Here is a 21,700-nt window from a genome sequence, read left to right as displayed (position 1 = left end):
AAACTAAAGTAAAAGTTCTGTGGACTAGCAAAACACACTCGAGTTTAGGGGCTTTAGAGTTAACTGTAGGCCTAAACAGGCCGTTAAAGGCCGTTTCTAAACGAAACGGCTTGTTAAACGGTCCGCTTTTGCTTCGTAAACAAATTTGAGGTCAATCAATGACATTTTGAAACTATTTTGTGATGTTGTCAAAGTGACAGGCCTTGTACATGGTCTTGTAGAATGGACTACGTAGACAAACACGGTATTGTCAGCATTTCTAATTTAGCATTCACATATTTCATTCATACTTTAATATAATGTTGTTCTGAAACGTTTGTCAGATTCGCATATCCTTTAGCGTTAGATTGGTATTCTACATCTGCCATCTACTGGAGAGTCTACTGTTTTAGGTGAACAATTTTGAAACAGATTTGAAACAGTAACATTTGATGTGTGAATGATATCATGTTAAATGCATTCTCTTTACGAAGGATATTATTTTGATGGGATTAAGGAGGTTTGGTATTATTTATTGGGACTATTATTTTGAAAATCCGAAAATACTTGTTGGCGTTGGCTTCACGTTCTCACACACACACACACACACACAGCTAGCAAATATCCCAACCAGCTAGCTAGCTAGCTTCCTCCCAGCTGGCTACTTACTTGTTCCAAACAACGGGAGCGTCTGCTTGCTTTAGGTAATTCTCTTTTTTAGTATCATGTGTAACCAGCTCTACAAAATACCTTAAGGTGACTTGCTACAATCATGTCGCTGTGTGTTTAGTTAGCCCGCTACAGTACAGTAGCTAGACGTAAATACTGTACAGTGCACCGGCTATCTTGCCGGTTGAACAAGATAAGCTTGCCGTGCCAATGCTAGCTAGTAATAATCTGACCCCTTGTCGATTCAGGACAAATTATATTAGCTATAAACTTGTCAGACTCAAAGTTAATATAAAGTAGCTCGTCGAGGTCTAGCTGAACAGTTTAATCTGCTAGGTAGTTACTACTGCGTTTTGATAGACAAGCTGATCTATCTGCACTTGTCAGCTAGCTAGTGCTAACTATTCGGCCTAGTAGTAGGATATATCTAGAGAACTGTTTGTTGTTGTTTGTTGACACCTTCATTGTTGTCCGCATTGCAGGACAAATACGTCTGGATTGGCATGCAAAGCAGACAACATTAGTTCATATATTTATTAACTCTTTGTCAAATTCAAAGAAAGAAAAACTTTCAGTGTTCCATATGACGTGGGTGTATCTTGTTAGCTAGCAATTCCAGCAAGTCAGTACCATGTATGGCTAATGGTGTTATGGAAGGAGATTTGGTGGTGCCTTAAATAACAAGTTGGCCAACCTTTATGCTTTTGTGTACAGTAGATGGGGTCATTAGTGGCCAGAGATTATCTAGCGTTCTAAGAGTCATAGACTAGACTAGTAGCTCAGGACATTTAATCATGTGATGTGGCAAATAAAAACCTTTCCGTGATTGCTGGAGCATCTTAGCAGATCATGTAACTAAAAATCGTAGTGAAACGTGAAGTCATATGCTATGTTCTAAATCACGCAGCTACCACAGGACTTTTCAGTTTTTTTCTGGTAATGTAGTTGTTAGAATAAGGGGAACCCTCGGCATCTACTTAGGGTTATGATATCGCTGATCACGCTGATGAGGGGTTTGTTAGAGATAGGACAGTTCAGGTCATCTCTGACAGAGTAGAAGTCAGGTTCTGTACGCAGCATAGGCTTGTCATCACCAGGTGTTACATCATATGTAATCCAGAACAGATTTAGCCAAGCAGGGCTGCCACAAGGATTCACACTGTGTCCAGGGGCTGCAGGGACAGGTGGAGTTCCTTGATCCTCTCTCAACAAAGATTTGAATTGTTGTAAGGGAATAGCATTTTAGTCTAGAATGCTTCTTGGTTTACTGGAGAGCTTTATAATGCTCCTTGGTTTACTGGTCAGTTTGAGTTCAAACAGGGACAATCCTTTTCATGCAAACCTGTCAGCCTGGCCTCATGTTTACCTGCTATATATCATATTTGTTGTTGTTGTTGTTGTTGTTGTTGTTGGTGTAGGTCCAGCGCAGCCCAACCAGGCTGTGGTGAATGGCTGTACCATGAAGGCACAACTTCAAGTCACTGGTGAGTTGTCACATTTCAGCCCGAGTCTGGTTTGATGGCGTCATGGGTGTGCTTTGTGATTCACGCAGACCTTTATGGGGCGTTCTAAAGAACAGGCCCATTGGGTGAATGCTTGTCGTCAAGGCTGAAGCTGAATTGGCCCGGGAGCACATGGAGTCACTCCCAATGTGAACGCAGCAACAAACGACCTAGATATGACGTATGACGAATGAACGTAAGTGTGGTCGGAGTCTCCTGTTTGATAACCAAGATTGTGTGTGTGTGTGTGTGCGTGCGCGTGTGCGCTCGTCCCTGCAGTCCTGTCAGCTAAACTGAGAGAAAACAAAAAGAACTGGTTTGGGCCCAGTCCGTACGTGGAGGTGGCTGTGGATGGTCAGTCGAAGAAAACCGAAAAATGCAACAACACGCACAGCCCCAAATGGAAGCAGTCCCTCACAGTGTAAGTTGTGTGGCGTGTGCTAGACCTGGGGCCTTTGTGGTCGCAGGAACCACATTGCATGCAGGCCACCATGTCTATTATGGGTCATATCGTAGCCGAATGACACCCAATGGTAATGCCATCGAGGCCTTTTTCACTTAAAGTGGAAGTATTACTGAGCCCTGCTGCACACTCATTTCCCTTTTAAGGGTAAATAAAGTTGAAAGTTGAAGTTGAGTTACTGGTCTATGTATTGGTTCATCTCTGGTGTTGCTTCCTCTCCGACTATAGAATAGTCACCCCGTTTAGCAAGCTGGTATTCCGGGTATGGAGTCACCAGACTCTGAAGGCGGACATCTTGCTGGGGTTGGCTACCCTGGAGATCAGTGAAACACTCAAGTCCAATGAAATGAAATGTGAGTTTTGCTCCCTGTGCGTGCCAAATCGTGTCTCCTCCACCTGCAAAGCTAACTGTTAGCCAGGCATGGTTACATAGCGAGCGTCGGTATTATTTGATATGCTCTTTAGTTGTCTAAACCATTCTGCAGTGGTGAACAGTGTGCCTAATAGGACACGCACTCGGTAGCCTGTTTATGTAAGAATGTATATTTGTTTCTCCTCCAGCAAGATTGGTTGTTTTATAGTCTGTCTATACAGCATATCAATGGTAAGCTATTTAAAGCTGGCCCCCAGCTTAGAGCAAGGCCTTCAGGTCAAACTGGTGAATGGGTTTACTCTGCCTTTTACAAGGGCTCCTTTCAGACATGCTTGACATGTGCTTGGCCACGTGACCTATGACATGCATGTCAACATTCTGGTCTGCTCACAACGATCAAAGGTGTTGGGCTGTGCTCATCTGCTCTCCGGGTTGTGTGTGTGTCCGCAGTGTGTGAGGTGGTGCAGACGTTGCAGCTGTGCTCGGACAGGGACCCCAGGGACGGCGTGGGGGACCTGTCTGTGTGTCTCGATGGCATGCAGGTGGACCCCGAGACCTTCGCCTCGGCCGAGAGAGAGCGTGGTGAGGAGTTTTGTTAAGCGTCCTCTGTGTCGGACATGTCGCCTCTGCTGCACCGTCGCCGCGCGGCCGAAAGGTCGGGAGCGACTGACGTTTGACGTTTTTGTCCTGTCGTGCCCCTCCCTCAGCTGCCGTTCCGAACGGGGACGCAAGACAGAACGGAGACTGTGGCAACAGGTGATTATCAGCCCCCCCCTTTCGACCGGCGACGCGCAGACGCAGCTCAAAGCCACGCGTCTTAACGCGTTGCCCCACGGGGCCGGGGCGTCGGACTCGGCCGTGTTGTTCACGCGGGACGCCTCCTCGTCCTTTCTGTTTCCCCTCCAGATCCAGCAGAGACACGTCTCCCTCCAGCGACTCCAACGAAGACTGGGTCATCGTGCCCAACGGTCACCCCGTCAACGGCACGGGGTCTCCCGCCCCGTCCCCCGGGGGCTCCAGTGGCTCTCGCCCTCCCAGGCCCGCCCGCCCCCCTCCCCCCACCCCCCGCCGACCAGCAGCCTCCCCAGGTGAGCTGAGAAAAACAAAGTGACTTGGATTAGATTTATTTTCTATTATGGCCACACCGGGTACAAATGTCTTTGTCTCGACATCGACGACAACAAAGAGCTTTCAACATGCCCTATGGCAGACATTCCTTGGCTCCCTGCCTCGGCCGCACCTTGTTCCCGTCGCTGTCACACACCGTGACCGCGCCCTCCCCCCCCCCCCCCCCCCCCCCCAGCCTCCTCCAGCAGCTCCAACCCCAGCGAGATGAGCGAGGCCCCGGCCACCGACGGCTTGTCCCAGGCCTCAGCCAGTGGCAGCCCCGACTACCAGGAGCCCCCCGCCGGGCCCTCGCAGGCCCCCGGCGCTCCGCCCGCAGCGGAGGCTCCAGCGGTGACCCCAGCCCCGGGCCCCAGCCCCATCTCCAATGGACCGCTGCCCCCAGGGTAAGGCCCGAGTCAGGGCGGTCTCACTGGACCCACAAGAACCCCCCCCTTACCAGCTGCATGCTGGGGGGGTTGGTCGGTGAATACTGAAGTAACCATTAGCACGTAGCATCGTAGCTCTGTCTACAGCTCTGGTGTACAGACGGTTTGATCTTGGCGTCGAGCAGCAATGGATATCCACTGATTGTCATTGTGCCACGCTGCTCGGAGCTCCCTTAGGGTGTCTATAGTAGCATGACCTTTCCTAGTTTGATTTGAATGTGCTTGCGGAGTGTTTGAAGAAGAGGCCCCTCGTTCTAGCGTGTCTCTGGGTGTGTGCAGCTGGGAGCAGAGAGTGGACCAGAACGGCCGTCTGTACTTTGTGGATCACATTGAGAAGAGGACCACCTGGGACCGACCCGACTCACTTCCTGCTGGGTAAAAGAGAATCACCAGCGCCACGCCTCCTGTCTACCACCAACACAATCAACACACCCCGCACACACAGTCAACACACACTGATGCTTTTGTGCCTATCAGCTGCTGCGTTAGGATACGCCCAGGAGCATTGGGAGGGTGTGCGCTTGGTTTATTCTCCTGGGCCACTGCCCTGCTGAGATCCCCCCCTGTTGTGTATGTTGCAGGTGGGAGCGACGGGTGGACCCTATGGGCAGGGTGTACTTTGTGGACCACATCACGCGCACCACCACCTGGCAGCGGCCCACGCAGGAGTCGGTGCGGAACTACGAGGAGTGGCAGCACCAGCGCAGCCAGCTGCAGGGGGCCATGCAGCAGTTCAACCAGAGGTTCATCTACGGGGTGAGGAGCACAGGACGGGAGAGGCTTCCCACGCCCAGACCCCACCCACTTGGGAGGGGGGGGGGAATATGTGACGTGTAATGCCTAGCCTGATGTCATTTGTTTGACTTTTTGTTGTTGTTGTTACTTTCCTCTCTCTGTCTCTCTCTGTGTCTCTCTCTCTCTGTCTCTCTGTCTATCTGTCTCTCTGTCTCTCTGTCTCTCTGTCTCTCTCTCTCTCTGTCTCTCTCTGTCTCTCTGTCTTCCATTCAGCTCCAGGACCAGCTTCCGCCCACACCAAATAAGGAGTTTGACCCGCTGGGGCCGCTGCCACATGGCTGGGGTAAGCATCGAGCCCTGCTGTCGCCATGACAGTAACGGACACGTCAGTGTGCCACGCCGCACCCAGGGAGGTGACCCCCCCCCCCCCCGCCCATGTTCACATGCCTGTGTCCTGCCTCTCCCGCCAGAGAAGAGAACGGACAGCAACGGCAGGGTGTACTTTGTGCAGCACACGACGCGGACCACCCAGTGGGAGGACCCCAGGACGCAGGGGTGAGGAAACCCACGGGGTCCACAGCGAGTGGACTCTCAGCTGTGTTTAGTAGTGCCCGTGTTAGGAGACACCCTTCACGTCTCACCGTGGTCTCTCTGCGTGTGCGTGTGTGTGTGTGTTCTGCAGGTTGTTGAATGACAAGCCCCTGCCCGAGGGCTGGGAGATGAGGTTCACGGTGGACGGCATCCCCTACTTTGTGGACCACAACAGGAGAACCACCACCTACATCGACCCTCGCACAGGGAAGTCCTCGCTGTGAGTGCCCGCCCCACAGCGACTGCCATTGGAAACACCACCCGTGGACGCACACACACACACGGGACGGGGGGGGGAGGGGGGGGGGGTGATGCACACACACACACACAGGAGGGGTTTGATGCATATGCCAAGACAGCCCTCACCGGGCTGCTGCGCACACACACACACACACTTAAGTCCCTCTCGTTTGTCCACCGCAGGGAGAACGGGCCTCAGATAACCTACGTCAGGGACTTCAAAGCCAAAGTTCAGTACTTCCGCTTCTGGTGTCAGGTAGGTTGAACTGAGACTGCTGTGGATTGAGCTATCCTGTAGCCTGCCTTTGGTATTATATTTTTTTAAATAATGGATGAAATGGATCTGTCTTGCTCGGGGCTTAACATACATGCTTCTCCCTCACTCCCCAGCAACTGTCAATGCCCCAGCACATCAAGATCAGCGTCACCCGCAAAACCCTGTTTGAGGATTCCTTCCAGCAGGTGAGGAGCTATTTAGATCACCTGACTGTTCCTGCTCCTACGGTCCTCCCCTGTGGAACTGTGCTGCTGCCTTAGCAGGCTTCTCAATCTCTCTCATCTCTACGTCTCTGTGTCTCTCTCTCTCTCTGTCTGTCTCTCTCTCTGTGTGTTTGTCTCTCTCTGTCTCTCTCTCTCTCTCTGTGTCTCTCTCTCTCTCTCTCTCTCTGTCTGTCTCTCTCTCTGTGTCTCTCTCTCTCTCTCTCTGTCTCTCTCTCTCTGTGTTTGTCTCTCTCTGTCTCTCTTTCTCTCTCTGTCTCTCACTGTCTCTCTCTGTCTCTCTCTCTCTGTGCTTCTCTCTCTGTGTCTCTCTCTGTGTCTCTCACTGTGTCTCTCTGTCTTCCAGATCATGAGCTTCCACCCTCAAGACCTCAGACGTCGTCTCTGGATCATATTCCCAGGAGAGGAGGGTCTGGACTATGGAGGCGTAGCCAGGTAAAGGCACAACAGCTTTTAATGAGCCCGCCACGGGACTTGCACCATTCCCTGGACTCGCTCTGCTTTCCAACCGGAGAACCAGTCCAAATAGAGTGTGTGTGTGTGTGTGTGTGTGCGCGCGCGTGTGTGCGCGCAGGGAGTGGTTCTTCCTGCTGTCCCACGAGGTGCTGAACCCCATGTACTGTCTGTTTGAGTACGCCGGGAAGGACAACTACTGCCTCCAGATCAACCCAGCCTCCTACATCAACCCCGACCACCTCAAGTACTTCAAATTCATCGGACGCTTCATTGCCATGGTACGGTCCATTCAGCCATGTAGCCATGGCAACCTACCGGTGCTGGAGGGTTGTAGCCGTTTTCTGTGAAGTCGGGGATGTTTGTGTCTCAAGTTGGGCAGTGGAAGCATTGGAGGAGCAGGGATAGAAGAACAACGGTGGACATCCATTCCACACGGATGAGCTTCAGTCCAAATCTATCGTTGCACGAGTGTAAAGAAAGGTTTTTAATAGTTTCACATTTCGAATGCTTCACTAATATACTGATGTTCCTGGGTGTCGTCGTCGTCGTCCCCCCCCCCCCTCCAGGCTCTGTTCCACGGGAAGTTCATTGACACAGGATTCTCCCTGCCCTTCTACAAGCGCATTCTGAACAAACCCCTGGCTCTCAAAGACCTGGAGTCCATCGACCCCGAGTTCTACAACTCCCTCATCTGGATCAAGTCAGTCTGGGGTGCACTAGCTCTCAGGGGTTTAGATAACAAATGATGTCGAGGATTCATAGGAAATAGCACAGTGATGATGATGGTGGTCTGTGAAAATGTTTGTTCCCCTCAGAGATAACAACCTGGAGGAGTGCGGTCTGGAGATGTACTTCTCGGTGGATAAGGAGATCCTGGGAGAGGTCACCACCCACGAGCTGAAGCCCGACGGAGGGAATGTTCTGGTCACCGAGGAGAACAAGGAGGAGTACATCCGGTGGGCTGGTCCTCCACTCTCCAGAAGCACGGCACCTTTGACTTTAACCTGGGAATCGCCGAGTCACTAACTCGGCGTCTCCATCTTCCTTGTTGTGTGCGTGCGCGCGCGTGTGTGTGTGTAGGCTGGTGGCAGAGTGGAGGCTTTCCCGGGGTGTCGAGGAGCAGACCCAGGCCTTCTTTGAAGGCTTCAATGAGGTCCTCCCCCAGCAGTACCTGCAGTACTTTGACGCCAAGGAGTTGGAGGTACCGTTTACGGCCTCGTCCTACGCCACCAAGCGAGACGTCGCGTTCATTCACATACATACGCATGTGAATCTCCGCTGGGCTCCTTGGTAAGAAGGTGTGACGCCCTCCCTCCCCACCTCTAGGTGATGCTGTGTGGGATGCAGGAGATAGACCTGGTGGACTGGCAGAGGAACGCCATCTACAGACACTACGCCCGCAGCAGCAAGCAGATTCTCTGGTTCTGGCAGGTCAGCAAGCACCACAGACGTGGGGACTCTGTACTGTCCGAACGGCAGCTCTCCCCCCTGGTCTTGTCTGGGTCGAACCCACTGTCTGTTCTGTGACCCCTGGATGTCTTTTCTTCAGTTTGTGAAGGAGATGGACAATGAGAAGCGCATGAGGCTGCTGCAGTTTGTCACGGGAACCTGTCGCCTTCCTATGGGCGGTTTTGCTGACCTCATGGGTAAGGTTCCAGAAGGAACACCCCCCCCGACCCCTTGACTTTCACTGTACCAGAGGACAGCCTTGGAGAGCTGAGACAACACCTCACCCTCTGCTTTGCCCCCCTCTCTTCTCTCACTCTCTCTCTCACACTCTGTTTCTCTCTGTTTCTCTCTTTGTTTCTCTCTGTCTCTCTCTCTGTCTTACTTTCTCTCTCTCTGTCTTACTTTCTCTCTCTCTGTCTTACTTTCTCTCTCTCTGTCTCTCTCTCTTTCTGTCTCTGTCTCTCTCTCACTCTCTCTCTCTCACACTCTGTTTCTCTCTGTTTCTCTCTCTCTCTCTCTCTGTCTCTGTCTCTGTCTCTCTCTCTTTATCTGTCTCTGTGTTTCTCTGTGTCTCTCTCTATCTCTCTGTCTCTCTCCAGGGAGTAACGGCCCTCAGAAGTTCTGCATAGAGAAAGTGGGCAAAGAAAACTGGCTTCCAAGAAGCCACACATGGTAAGTTCAGATGTGGTGATTTATTGAACACACAAGTTGGAAAAACATTTTGCAGACGCACTGTAATAAAGTTACGGGATTATCTGTTGCGAGGTACAAAATCCCCACACTGAGGTGGATTAGAGTTGGGTTAGTTCGGTTCCTCTGCACTACTAAATTATTCTTAGTCCAGCCATGCGTCCGACTTGAACAAGTCTTTAGCCAGATGCCATAACGCGTGTGTGTGTGTGGAGATGTATAAAAATAACACATCATGTATTTGTACAATAAACGACTACAAATCTTGTTGTGTTTCTTCTTCTTGTCTGAAACGCAGCTTTAACCGTCTGGACCTGCCTCCCTATAAGAGCTACGAGCAGCTGAAGGAGAAGCTGATGTTTGCCATCGAGGAGACGGAGGGCTTTGGCCAGGAGTAGCATCACTGTGATGCTGCTGGGAGCAGGCTGTTGAGGACTGGCCTCCCAACACCACTGTGCCCACAGCACCTTCCTGTTACTTTTCCTGCGGTTTCAGGCACTTTGTCTAGCGGTCAGACATGGCGGCTCTCTCGCTCTCTTTTTCTCTCTGCCTATCTCTCTCTTTTTCTTCCTCTCTATATCTCTCTCTCTGCCTATCTCTCTCTCTCTGCCTGCCTCTCTCTCTCTGTCTGTCTGTCTGTCTCTCTCTCTCTCTCTCTCTCTCTCTCTCTCTGTTTCTCTCTCTGTCTCTCTCTCTCTGTGTCTCTCTGTGTCTCTCTCTCTGTGTCTGTCTCTGTGTCTCTCTCTCTGTGTGTCTCTGTCTCTCTCTCTCTCTCTCTCTCTCTCTCTCTCTCTCTCTCTCTCTCTCTCTCTCTCTCTCTCTCTCTCTCTCTCTGTGTCTCTCTCTCTCTGTCTCTCTCTCTCTGTGTCTCTCTCTCTCTCTCTCTCTCTCTCTCTCTCTCTCTGTGTCTGTCTCTGTGTCTCTCTCTCTGTGTGTCTGTCTCTGTCTCTGTCTCTGTCTCTCTCTCTCTCTCTCTCTCTCTCTCTCTCTCTCTCTCTCTGTGTGTCTCTCTCTCTCTCTCTCTCTCTCTCTCTCTCTCTGTGTCTCTCTGTCTCTCTCTGTGTGTCTCTCTGTCTCTGTCTCTCTCTCTGTCTGTCTCTCTCTCTGTCTCTCTCTCTCTCTCTGTGTCTATCTCACTGCAGCTGAGAGTTGCTCAAGGACACGCACACCACATCGGCAGCTCGAGAGCCCGATGCAGAACTGACAAACCCCCACCCACCCCTCCATTTCCATGGTGATGACCGCCCCCCATCACCACCCCTCTCTCCTGACCTTCGCGACCCAGGTCCAGCTTGCCTAACCCGGCCTGCTCAGCCCGCCGGTCAGGAACAGGAGGAGGCCGTGGGAGGAAAGGGGCTTCCACCCTCGCCTAGTCATGTGTGCAACTCACTGTGCGTGCGCGTGTCCTATCCCACTGCAGTGTTTCATGGATCATGGAAGAGTCAGACGGACCTATGCACTTCCTCAGCGTCTTTTGAACCCTTTCAGTTCCCCTCAGCCGTCTGAGCCCGCGCCAAGCGAGAGGAACAGCCCGACGGATGCTAGGATCGCATTCTGTAGCATTCGCAAGCGAGCGCCGTTCCTTCGTTCACTTGTCGACGTTTAGAGATTGTAGTATGTTAACTTATTAAGCTGTCCCGCTGCCCCCCATAACTGATAATCTAACTTCAGCCCTCTCAAGGATCTTGCCTGTTGGTGTGTGTGTGGACAGTAATGTAGTTGTGAATGGAGTAATAAGAGGATATATTTTCACGTGCAATAGTTTTTGTAGATGACGTTTTTTGTGCCCATAACATAGTATTGCAGACGCTTGTTCAGTCCAAAGTTTGTCTTTAGAAGCAGTTAGGACTTATTTTCTCCCTCTCTCAGCTCATGTCATCAAAACCTTGAATACAGAGGTTGGGAAAAACCCTCAAGGTCAAAGACATGTCTGATGGATAAACCAGGTTGGCTGTTGTAAGATCTGACCCCCCCCCCCCCCCCCCCCCCCCGACCACGAGGCTGCTTCTCCAGGACTGGGTGCACATCCAGAGGATAACACATGAGCCAAACCTTCCAGTTGTTTCCACGACAGATCAGAGGCGTTACTAATGATGTTGGGAGCGTTGTGTGTGTGTGTGTGTGTGTGTGTGAACATGGTTGAGACTGCTCGGCTAATGAATTGACACTTCTGCTCCTACTGATGGGTATCACTCTTTTCAAGAATTGTTTTGATGAGATAAAAGGATTCATTAAACCTAGAATATTTGGAATGTTTTACGGTTTAAGATATGACACCAAAAAGTTAAAAGAAGCCTGAAAATAACTAGTCTGTGCCCAGGCCCATAGCCCTAGTTCTATAGGGTTCTGATTTGTAATACAGCTCTATAGAAAATACTAGTTTTTATAATCAGTGCAAGCATTGCATTTTTTTTTGTCCCAAAGTGAAGGGTAGCAAATGCCTGCGAAAGAAAGATTCACCAGCTGTATGTTTGAAGAAACATATGTTGGGTAAGATGAAAGTGAGTGACCGCACAAAATCTATAGCTCAAAGCCCATCATATTTTGTGGCTCTGGTTCTTAAAGCATATCCTTAGCAGGCATCTTAATTAGCACAACTTCTATTTTAAGTAGACTGAAATAATGATTGGTCTGTCTAGATCACAGTAATTAGTCGCCAAACAAAAGCATGCAGTTTCACTACATACAACAGACACTTTAGTGAAAGATCAAATTGATTGACAGGTGATATCCAAACACTGTGTACAATGTTAGGTATGAGTGAATTGATTGGGTTTTATTCCCATTTTATGAATTCTCAGTTGCCCAGATAGAGATCAAGTCTAGATAACAGATGGCTACGTTCTATTGAGAACCTACTTTTAAAAGTTAGTGATGAGGATTTTTGACTCATAAATTCTAATCCCCAGCCTCTGTCACATTAGGCCCATATTTACCCTTATGTCGTCTATGGCTGTGTTCTCTCTCTCTCTCTCTCTCTCTCTCTCTCTCCCTCTCTCTCTGTCTCTGTCTCTCTCTCTCTCTCTCTCTGGCTTGGCTGTGTATAGTGCGTTGGGTAAAGTTGTGTCCCTTTTGATCCACTGCATCCACAGTCTTGTACTGACTCATGACTGCTACTCATTTTGGCTCACTGTGTTCTAGTGCACTTCCTTGTGAAGAGATTGCCGTTTCAAAACATAATCTAAATTTGTCAATTAAATGTAGATTTTTTTTTCTTCAGTATTTAACAAGTAACTAGAGATAGCACCTTGACAGCTTACTTGACTGATTTACCACTTTAAATTATTGTTTTATTTTTAATAATTTAGGGTTCCTGGATCATAGGGGAACGAAATGTATAGACATATGCAAATGCTAATACTTTGAATTCTAATAATTGAATTGTAAATCATGTTGATAGTGTAATCACTGTATTTTTCTTTGTGGAAGCTCTAACCTTTTGATAAATGGGAGTCAATGGTTGAATACTATTTATTTGTTCTCATGTTAATGTGAAAAGGGTGAATATGTTATGTAAATCTGTCAATTGATTTGGAAAATTCTCAAATAAAACAATGAGCTATTGGAACTTGTAATTTAGTGTTGAATGGTGCAAATATTTTTGAAACCACACAACATTGTACGTTTGTTTGGCGATATGAAATGCAACGCAAGCTACTGCTTAGGAACCTTTTACGATAGGATTTTTGTTTTCTATACGACGAAGTTGTGAGCTGTACCAAAGCTCTCAAATTGCGTGCAACATTTAATACCGTCCCATTTACATTCTGAAAAATGGCAGGTCCAGATCTGTTAAAGACTCTTCTGTACACCATTAATAATTTGCTACAACAAAACCAATATAAAGCTGCCCTCGCTGTTGTCAAAGGATTCAGAAATGGTGCTGTGTGAGTGTGTGCACGTTCTACTTTTAATCATTTTTACTAGAAGTTAAGACAGTTGTGGAGCTAGGTAGCAGCTGTAACTGTAAACAGTACACTGGCTAGCTAATTAGCTAGTTAACTGGCTATTTACATATACATTTGATTATCAAATTATTGACAATGATTAATGCTAATTCAGTTACATATCGATTCCAAAGTCGCGTAAAGTCGAGAGAACGTCTTGACTGACGCTGTTAACTGCTAGCAAGCTTGCTCATTTCTGCAACTCATGTTTGACCTTTCATTATCTTGCCCACTGAACTTAATATTGTGACTTTTTTTCTAGTTACGGTGCCAAAATCAGGGCCCCACATGCTCTTGTAATGACGTTTCTGTTCAGAAGTGGAAGGTGAGACTCTGTTCTATAAGACCCCGAGCACACTTCTGTGGTTAATAGAGTTTTCCCCAAAGGTAATCTGCTTCTCTTTAACCCAGTTTGAAGGACAAGCTCAGGGCCATTGCAAAAGCTACCTACACCCACTCCCGCAACCTGGCCTACTTCGTATTTACTTATAAGGGACTGCAGACATTACAGGAGAAGATCCAGGGCAAAAGTCTCCAGTCACATTCGTTTGTGGCTGCCTGCCTTGGAGGCTGGTTGGTGTTTGGTGAAAATAACAACATTAATAGCCAGGTAAGCAGACTAGTAAAAGACTAGGACTTTGGCCTAGAAAAAAAATTATACAGGAAGTTATTCAAGAGAAACTTTTGAACATGAGTAAAGATCTCTGTCTTGTCTTTGACAGAGTTGAACCATGTCTTTCTCTGATGCTTTCTTGTTTCCAGATCAACATGTATCTGTTGTCAAGGATCCTTTTCGCCTTGTCCCGCTTGGCTGTTGAGAAAGGCTACATACCCCAGCCAAAGAGGGATCCCTTCCCCCTCTTCGCCACCCTGGTGTGGGGCATCGTGCTTTGGTTGTTTGAGTACTACCCACACACCCTCCAGCCATCCCTACAGTCCTCCATGAACTACCTCTACCATGACAGCAATGTGTGGCATGACATCACAGACTTTCTGGTATACAACAAGCCAAGGACTGCCCCATAAAACCAAGAATGTGTGCTTTTATGAGCTACTTTGAGCTCATAGATCTACTGTATGACAGGCATTGATAGTCCATGAACAAATGATGAGTTGGAACTTGGCTCTCTGGTCTATTTAACACAAAGGTGTCATTTTTTATTGTTTCAGTGGTTAGATTGGTATAGCTGCAACATGTTGAATGAATTTGAAACAACATTGAAAGTTTTCATGAAACACAACATTTTAAATGATATTTTGCCTACATTTAATTATTGTATCTGACAAAGTAATAGAACTGATACAAAGTGAGAATGCGTTCATTTTAATATATTCCGATTTTTGTGTTGATTTCTGTTCATATCCAGCCATCGGCTACTTGTTTTGTATGTGGCCTTGTATTCACACACGTGAACACTTTTAACACTGAATTGTTTAAGGGTACAAAAAGCCTAAATTTCCTTTTTCCATACTGCCATACAAATGGTATGCCCAAGGGGGTCTTGATTTCTGTGTGTTTCCTATGTTTCCTTCATGTATAGCTACATACATTTCCAGCATATCAAAGCTGTTGATGCCCAATGATTTACGATAAGTTGTCTAATACTGTATATTTGTAAAATAGAATTTCCAGATTTTCTTTTATGACTAGCTTTTATGTAAGCATTAACATAAAATAAATGTAAATTCTTATGAATTATTCTTGTATTTTACTCTTGTATTTTGTGTTCTTGAAGGTGTCTTTGGCATTGAACAAGCCCTTCTTCACAAAAAGTATACTACGAAACGGTCTAAACTTTTGGTGTGAAGCGTGAGTAATGGCTTTTGGCAGCACATTTCTAATCTCATCAGATCAAATAAAAATGTATTTGCATAGCCCTTTTTACAAGCAATGTCACAGAGGGCTTCACATATGCCCTTAGAACTGCCCCTCAACCAAGCTAAATCCTCAAGAAAGACAAGGAAAAACTCACTAGAGGAGAAAATGGAAGAAACCTTGGGAGGATAAATTCAGTGAGAGAGCCCCTCCTCCAGAGACGGTTGGTTAAAGAGAGGTGCGGAACACAGGCTTAACATATTCATACAGCAAGCAAGTGTCAATGGGTGTTGAAACACCAAAATCCAGCTATCTCATCAAAAGGGGGGGGTTAGTGTTCCTTATTAACAGCTCAGACTTCAAATAATAGATTTGCACACATCATATTTGAGTGGGTGTGCGAGGAGGGAATGTGTGCGTGAATGAGTGACCTGAAAACTATTTTCTTTTGCACGCATATGGCCTCGCCCGCACTGAAAATTGGCATGTTTTATGTCAAGTTAATATCAACAAATATGGAACTTGTCACAACCTCCAAGACTGGATGCCATCTAAGAAACGTATTGTACAGAGGGAATCACAGTATATGAAACAAAATCGAGTACATTTGTTCAGCTGCCAACAATGCAGCCCTAAAAAATACTTGGTATCAAATCACAGCACATCTTCATACTTGAAGGCAAAATTTATATAATAAATAAATACAAAATGGTGGTTTTCCCCGATAGTTTTACTTTTAAAATAAATAATGTATTTAATTTACAAGTCCTATTTTTTGGTTTGTTGTTATGGTAGAGGCTGTTCTGAATGATTTAATGACAACCCAAGCAAAGAACAGTGTACACTTTGTACAGTATCAACCACAGCGTATTATCTGTTCTAGAGAGTGGGTGTGAATGTCAAAGGTGTGCACTCACGAGTCACAACATACAATAGTGGTTGCTCAACACTCGAGGCCCTGCCTTCAAGAGAACTATAGTCATATCACATAGTTATGGGTGAAACCGGTTGGTCCACTTTCTAATGTAGCAATACTTTCTGACAAATAATTCAGATAATTATTCACCAATTGTGGGTTGGGCTGATGGAGCTCTTTAAATAGTTGTGGAAAGAGAATGGGTTCTCATATCGCAGAGAATACACTGAAGACACACTCAATCTGATGGGAGGTGAGATATGGCTTTCCTCACACTATGAATGCTTTCTACACCACATCTGTCATTTGTCAATTGTAAACTTCTTTCAAACTGTGAAACTTCTTTTTGTACTCTATGTTGTGCGTTGTTTCCATAACGTGTGGTTTCTCTGTTGCATTCAATCACTCCGAAACGGTCAGAACAGTTTTGGACCCAACTGTAGTGATACACCTTGTGACTCTATCTGTGTATTCCAGATTTAAGTGTTCAATATGTCAACCTGGAGGAGCTGGCTAACCAACAGAGTCATGAGACGCAGGGCTTCACATCGAGGAGCCTCGTCGTGCGAAGAGGAGCGCCCTTCCGAGTCACCCTGGACCTCAAGGGCAGGCCCTTCAACCCCCAAACGGATACCCTCATCTTCAAAGCCCTACTAGGTACTGAGCCTTCCATTTGGTTTGGTCTGGTTACATTCTCCCCATGTGACATTACACTGACTACGTGGAGCGGCCAAGTTACTAAGCCAGAAGCTGGGGACGGAATAACCTGCGCCTCAGTAGTGTTGTCGACGGTGTTGAAAGACTTGAAACAGCCTGATAACCCCTCCCGTGCTTGTCTACTGAATCTGGCCATACTCACCCCTTGTCGTCTTTCTTACAGGTCGTCTCCAAGTGTCCTTCCCCGTCACCTTCTCCAAGAAGGCCTCTCTCTCCAGATGGGGGGCCTGTTTCAACCAGGAGGGCCTCAATCCCCTTGCCCCCTCTGTGTTCCTCTCCACCCCTGCCTCAGCCGCTGTGGGCCAGTACACTCTGCAGCTGCATGTGCTCACCCAGCATGGCCAGAAGGCATACATGGTGGGACGCTTCATCCTGCTCTGTAACCCCTGGTGCCGTGGTGAGGAAACCCCTTGGAGTGGCTGGTATTTACACCTCACATCCGTAACAGCCCCTTTTGGAAATGTTCTAATGTTTTCGTCCGTCCTACAGAGGATGCAGTGTACATTCCCTTTGAAGACCAGAGGAATGAATATGTCAAGAATGAATCTGGCTTGCTCTTCATGGGCACTCCCAGGAACCTTGTGTCTAGACCGTGGTCTTTTGACCAGGTGAGCTCACTGCATTTTCTTCCGCCCAGGACTTTGTCTCTGCCCCAGACAGATGAATACTGTGTATTATCCAAGCCCCTGTGACTGACTTGTCAACTCTCTCTCTCTCTCTCTCTCTCTCTCTCTCTCTCTCTCTCTCTCCCTCTCCCTCTCCCTCTCCCTCTCCCTCTCCCTCTCCCTCTCCCTCTCCCTCTCCCTCTCTCTCTCTCTCTCTCTCTCCCTCTCCCTCTCCCTCCATACTTCAGTATGAGCCAGGGATCCTGGAGATCTGTATGATGATTCTGAAGCTCAGCCCCCAGCACAGCAGGAACCGCAAACAGGACTATCTGAGCAGAGGAGACCCCGTCTATATCAGCAGGGTGGTGTCGGCCATGGTGAGTCATACACGCACCCCCTCCCCCTGCAGCATTTCACTTAGGTAACTTTCTCACAACTTGAGAACCAAACTCTACCTCATAAAACAGGCTGGGGCTTGTACTAGGATACAGCAGACAGTGACACAGTCGTTTGACTTTTGTGACGGAAGCAGCTTGCGTACTGTACATTTGGCATCTGCGTTAGCAACGAAACAAGTTTGCACAGCTGCAGCACTGTAGGCTGTTCCTTTCTGCCAATAAGTGCCAGTCTATGCAATGTGACCTTTATTTTGAAATATCTTTCATCCAAAGTCTTTTTTGTCTCCTCTCAGATTAACTGTGAGGACGACCGTGGCGTCCTGAAAGGAAACTGGTCAGGGGACTTCAGTCAGGGTGTGCCCCCCTCCAGGTGGACTAGAAGTGAAGACATTCTGAGGCTCTGGGCCAAGTCTGGTTTCAGCCCGGTCAAGTACGGCCAGTGCTGGGTATATGCTGCTGTCATGTGCACAGGTAATGATGCTTTGATACTAAGAATTACTAACCCTTATTCCAACTCATCATAACTGTCCCTACAATATTGTTGTCTTCTTTGAAATAACAATGGAGGTCATTTGAATTTCTACAAACCTGGTGCTGCATGAAAAGGCTTCCACATTTCCCGAGACAAATGTTGAATGTGTGTTTGTGTTCCAGTCATGCGAGTGCTTGGTATTCCTACCCGAGTCGTCACTAACTTCAACTCCGCCCACGACACCAATGGCAACCTGGTGATTGAGGAGTTCTACAGTGAGACAGGAATGAAACTGCCCCAAACTACCGAGAGCATATGGTGAAAGCAGCTTCCCATCATGAGTCATCATCTCGTAGCTTGTAGTCATCCGCCTAAAATGTGACTTTCTTCCTGACAGGAACTTCCATGTATGGGTAGAGTGTTGGATGGCGCGTCCCGACCTGGGCTCAGGATTGGACGGCTGGCAAGTGTTGGACCCCACCCCACAGGAACGGAGCGGAGGTGAGAGTTCACCGAGACTCCACGCACACACACGCACGCAGGCACACGGACAATCCACCGCAATCAAAAGGGTCTCATTTGGAGTTCTGGTTCTGTTCTATAACTGGACTCTGTCCTTTCTGGTAGGAGTGTTCTGCTGTGGCCCAGCCCCTGTAAGGGCCATCAGAGACAGACAGGTGGACCTGCCGTACGACGTGCCCTTCGTGGTGGCCGAGGTGAACGCCGATGTTCACATGGTCGTTGTGAGGCAGGGTCAGGTGATCAGCCGCAGCATCGACACGGAGAGGGTGGGTTCCCTCGTCTGCACCAAGACCGTCGGTTTACCCCAGCCGTGCAACATTACAGCCGATTATAAAGCCACCAAAGGTCAGTGCAAACTCGGGAGCTTAGCGGCTTTTGGCTTTCGCAGTTCTTCATTGAATGTTGCGGGTGTTCAAATGCAGTCAGCGTATCGGTCCATAACCTCAGTCGATTGAAGAATTGGGAACGTGAAAATATTTCGACATGAAGGTGTTCCTAAAATGGGACTCGCCACCGATCACTAAGCTGTTTTTCTTGTCATTGCAGCGCCGTCATCGAGTCCAAGGTCCAGGGGGTCCTCTGTGTCCCCAGGAGGAACACTGAGCAGAGGTACGTCTTCTCCTTGTGTGTCTCTCCTTGTGTGTCTCTCCTTGTGTCTCTCCGTGAGACATACGTTACTCTCTATGAAGATGTCTCTTCTGAAGGAGTGCCACCACCTGACCCTCCTGTAGTTATTTCAAACCAAGCCGAGTTCAGTTTGTTGTATTGAAAGTCTAGAATGTGCCAGAAGGGCATGACAATGAAAGGAAAGTGTCCTTTGACTCACGCTATTGTTTATGCCTGGTTCTGCGTGTTGTTTAGGTTCCACCCAGGGCTTGTCCGTGTCCCTGGCCCTGCTGAAGATGCCAGTCTCAGGGGAGAGCATCTCCTTTGCAGTGACCATCACCAACATGGAGGCCATACCCAAGGTCCTGAAAGAGCATGTCAACGCACAGGCCAAGACGTACGACCACAGCCCCTCAGCCACATTCTGGGAGAGCCACAGCCTGATACAGATAGCCCCCTTAGAAGGTAAGAACCCGAATGACGACACACTCTTCAAATCCTATCTACTTATGAATGCGTTGGAATCCTTCGAAATGTCCAAATTGACCAGTTCATTTCCCTGGCAATTGGAGCTCATCCATTTCCCCTTCCTCTCTTTCTCTCCTCCCCCTGCCTGTGTCTGCAGTCAAGGTGCTGCGCCACCACATCAGTGCGTCCCAGTATGAGGGCCTGGTGGGAGAGGACCTGGTCAACCTGGCAGTGGTGCTGAAGGACCAGGCCACTTTCCAGACCTTCCTGGCCTCCGAGGAGATTAACGTCCCCAGCCCGGAGCTCTCCATACAGGTAGGCTCCTCTCGCTGAACCCGAGGCATGGGGTTCCACACGGACAGAAAATAAGGCGTTGCATAGCTTAGAACAGTTTCTCCCCACCAAATGTTCTATCAAAAGCTCTTGAATCTTTGATGCTTTGTGTGAATGATGTGTAAGAGGTGGGTGTAGCTCAGGGTGGGTCTAGCTCAAGGGTGGGTGTAGCTCTGGGTGGTGTAGCTCAGGTGGTGTAGCTCTGGGTGGTGTAGCTCTGGGTGGGTGTAGCTCAGGGTGGTGTAGCTCTGGGTGGTGTAGCTCTGGGTGGTGTAGCTCAGGTGGTGTAGCTCAGGGTGGTGTAGCTCAGGGTGGGTGTAGCTCAGGGTGGTGTAGCTCTGGGTGGTGTAGCTCTGGGTGGGTGTAGCTCAGGGTGGTGTAGCTCTGGGTGGTGTAGCTCTGGGTGGGTGTAGCTCAGGGTGGTTGTAGCTCAGGGTGGGTGTAGCTCAAGGTTGAAGCATGTGACTACAGTGCAAGACGCTGCAAGTTTAAATCCCCCCTCTGTACGTTGTTTCGGACCAAAGCGTCCGCTAAATGAACACAGTATTCGTTTCGTTCACAACAAGGCCTCCCCACATGTAGTCATGGCTGTACTCGGAGAGGGAGTGGGATGAACGCTGATCGTTGAAGTTCTTTTCAGGTTTCAGACGAGGACTCCATTGTTCCGTGCAAGGAGTACCAGGCTGTGGTAGCCTTCACCAACCCCTTCTCTGTCCCAGTCAGCGGGATTCTGACTGTGTGTGCCGCCGGGTTGATAAAAGGGAAAGTTCACTCAAGGTAAGAGTGGAGTTAGCCGTCATTTGCCACTGTGATGCATTTAGCCGCCTCAGTTATGCATCGAACATACCTTCTTAAGGAGTGACAGTTGACAGCCTGCCGAACTGTCAACAAAGAATGTGCTGAGCATTGACAATAGAATGTTCTACCGTGGGAGTGGTTCTAACTGTATTAGAGGTGGGGGTTGATTGTATTATTTAACTTCACCCTGTGTAAACGATTGGTTCAGATGAGGTTGAGAAAATCTTCTTGTGAAATGTTTTTGTTGCTCCTGCTTTCACTGAGGTAATGTTTTGGTCATGTCCCCTCTGAACCTGTAGGATCCACTTGCTTCAGCCAGGGGGCAGTGTGGAGAGGACTGTCTCTTTCACACCTCGGATGGTGGGGATGAAGATGTTGCAGGCTAGCCTGACCCTGGAGAACCACCCTGCAGTCATTAGAGGATTCCACATGGTTCCTGTCAGGGCTCCCTAGACTATTGGCCACAGTTAGGATGTTAGCACAGTGTTGCTCAGTATTCCAACTGACGTGTGTGCATTTTTTGTATGTGCTGCAAACCTGAAGTATTATTTATGCTATTTATGCTATTTATATATTTAGAAGTTTTTTTTTGCTATCATTTGTTTTGAATGTGTTAAATACATTTGTACTTGTTGACTTGAATGTTTCTGGTGAATGTAGTCAGGACTGTGTCAATGAGAACCACCATGCCCTCCAGCGGGTCAACCTTGTCTTGAAGTTCATTTTACATCCAGCAGAGGGAGGCCTTGCTCATCTTATTTATTGTTTCCAGCAGACGTCCCACATCACTCACTGAACCCATTTTACCTAATATTTTAAAAATACTTTAAGGACTAATGAGATATTTAATTCAAAATAATGATGTATGTTTCAAGTAATGAAATAAATACCAATTCAGAAATTA

At 48.1% G+C, this 21,700-nt stretch overlaps 3 protein-coding genes across 6 annotated transcripts; all 3 read left to right on the top strand.

The window, feature by feature from the left end:
- Positions 1–25: 25 nt before the first annotated feature.
- Positions 26–12,773, top strand: itcha (itchy E3 ubiquitin protein ligase a). 3 transcript variants are annotated; one of them, XM_084704824.1, is made up of 24 exons: positions 26–244; positions 2,067–2,132; positions 2,430–2,571; positions 2,842–2,966; positions 3,437–3,568; positions 3,694–3,742; positions 3,893–4,074; positions 4,290–4,497; positions 4,798–4,914; positions 5,121–5,295; positions 5,548–5,617; positions 5,745–5,829; positions 5,957–6,085; positions 6,289–6,361; positions 6,496–6,567; positions 6,950–7,038; positions 7,178–7,337; positions 7,626–7,759; positions 7,875–8,015; positions 8,140–8,260; positions 8,386–8,490; positions 8,609–8,705; positions 9,108–9,180; positions 9,497–12,773. In XM_084704824.1, exons 1-24 carry the CDS (start codon positions 223–225, stop codon positions 9,594–9,596), a joined length of 2,667 nt encoding a protein of 888 aa, XP_084560950.1. In that variant the 5' UTR covers positions 26–222; the 3' UTR covers positions 9,597–12,773. The 3 variants fall into 3 exon arrangements, with proteins under 3 accessions (XP_084560950.1, XP_084560951.1, XP_084560952.1); XM_084704825.1 differs by having other exon boundaries at positions 27–244; positions 4,819–4,914; XM_084704826.1 differs by lacking the exon at positions 26–244 and adding an exon at positions 544–683.
- Positions 12,774–12,909: 136 nt separating this feature from the next.
- pxmp4 (peroxisomal membrane protein 4) lies at positions 12,910–14,844 on the top strand. 2 transcript variants are annotated; one of them, XM_084704827.1, is made up of 4 exons: positions 12,910–13,085; positions 13,408–13,470; positions 13,557–13,755; positions 13,908–14,844. In XM_084704827.1, the coding sequence occupies exons 1-4, from the start codon at positions 12,973–12,975 to the stop codon at positions 14,169–14,171; spliced, it is 639 nt and encodes a 212-aa protein (XP_084560953.1). In that variant the 5' UTR covers positions 12,910–12,972; the 3' UTR covers positions 14,172–14,844. The 2 variants fall into 2 exon arrangements, with proteins under 2 accessions (XP_084560953.1, XP_084560954.1); XM_084704828.1 differs by having other exon boundaries at positions 12,952–13,089.
- A 1,259-nt stretch (positions 14,845–16,103) lies between these two features.
- On the top strand, positions 16,104–21,697 carry tgm5l (transglutaminase 5, like). The gene is made up of 14 exons (XM_084705542.1): positions 16,104–16,130; positions 16,355–16,534; positions 16,758–16,991; positions 17,084–17,202; positions 17,448–17,576; positions 17,891–18,068; positions 18,252–18,387; positions 18,467–18,570; positions 18,697–18,936; positions 19,138–19,200; positions 19,453–19,662; positions 19,823–19,980; positions 20,639–20,775; positions 21,096–21,697. Exons 1-14 carry the CDS (start codon positions 16,124–16,126, stop codon positions 21,247–21,249), a joined length of 2,049 nt encoding a protein of 682 aa, XP_084561668.1. The 5' UTR covers positions 16,104–16,123; the 3' UTR covers positions 21,250–21,697.
- The last annotated feature ends 3 nt before the right edge of the window (positions 21,698–21,700 follow it).

Source organism: Hypomesus nipponensis, chromosome 9, assembly GCF_054491055.1.
Source record: "Hypomesus nipponensis isolate SF chromosome 9, ASM5449105v1, whole genome shotgun sequence".
NCBI classification, from domain to species: domain Eukaryota; kingdom Metazoa; phylum Chordata; class Actinopteri; order Osmeriformes; family Osmeridae; genus Hypomesus; species Hypomesus nipponensis.
This window is presented reverse-complemented; position numbering and strand designations above follow the sequence as displayed.

Coding starts and splice junctions, on each gene's coding strand:
- tgm5l (XM_084705542.1), top strand. Junction 18,937..19,137: donor CGATTATAAAGCCACCAAAG/GTCAGTGCAAAC, acceptor TTGTCATTGCAG/CGCCGTCATCGAGTCCAAGG. Junction 19,981..20,638: donor GCCCGGAGCTCTCCATACAG/GTAGGCTCCTCT, acceptor AGTTCTTTTCAG/GTTTCAGACGAGGACTCCAT.
- itcha (XM_084704824.1), top strand. CDS start 223: ATGGACTACGTAGACAAACACG. Junction 6,086..6,288: donor CGCACAGGGAAGTCCTCGCT/GTGAGTGCCCGC, acceptor TGTCCACCGCAG/GGAGAACGGGCCTCAGATAA. Junction 8,016..8,139: donor AACAAGGAGGAGTACATCCG/GTGGGCTGGTCC, acceptor GTGTGTGTGTAG/GCTGGTGGCAGAGTGGAGGC.
- pxmp4 (XM_084704827.1), top strand. CDS start 12,973: ATGGCAGGTCCAGATCTGTTAAAGACTCTTCTGTACACCATTAATAAT. Junction 13,086..13,407: donor GGATTCAGAAATGGTGCTGT/GTGAGTGTGTGC, acceptor CTTTTTTTCTAG/TTACGGTGCCAAAATCAGGG. Junction 13,471..13,556: donor TTTCTGTTCAGAAGTGGAAG/GTGAGACTCTGT, acceptor TCTTTAACCCAG/TTTGAAGGACAAGCTCAGGG.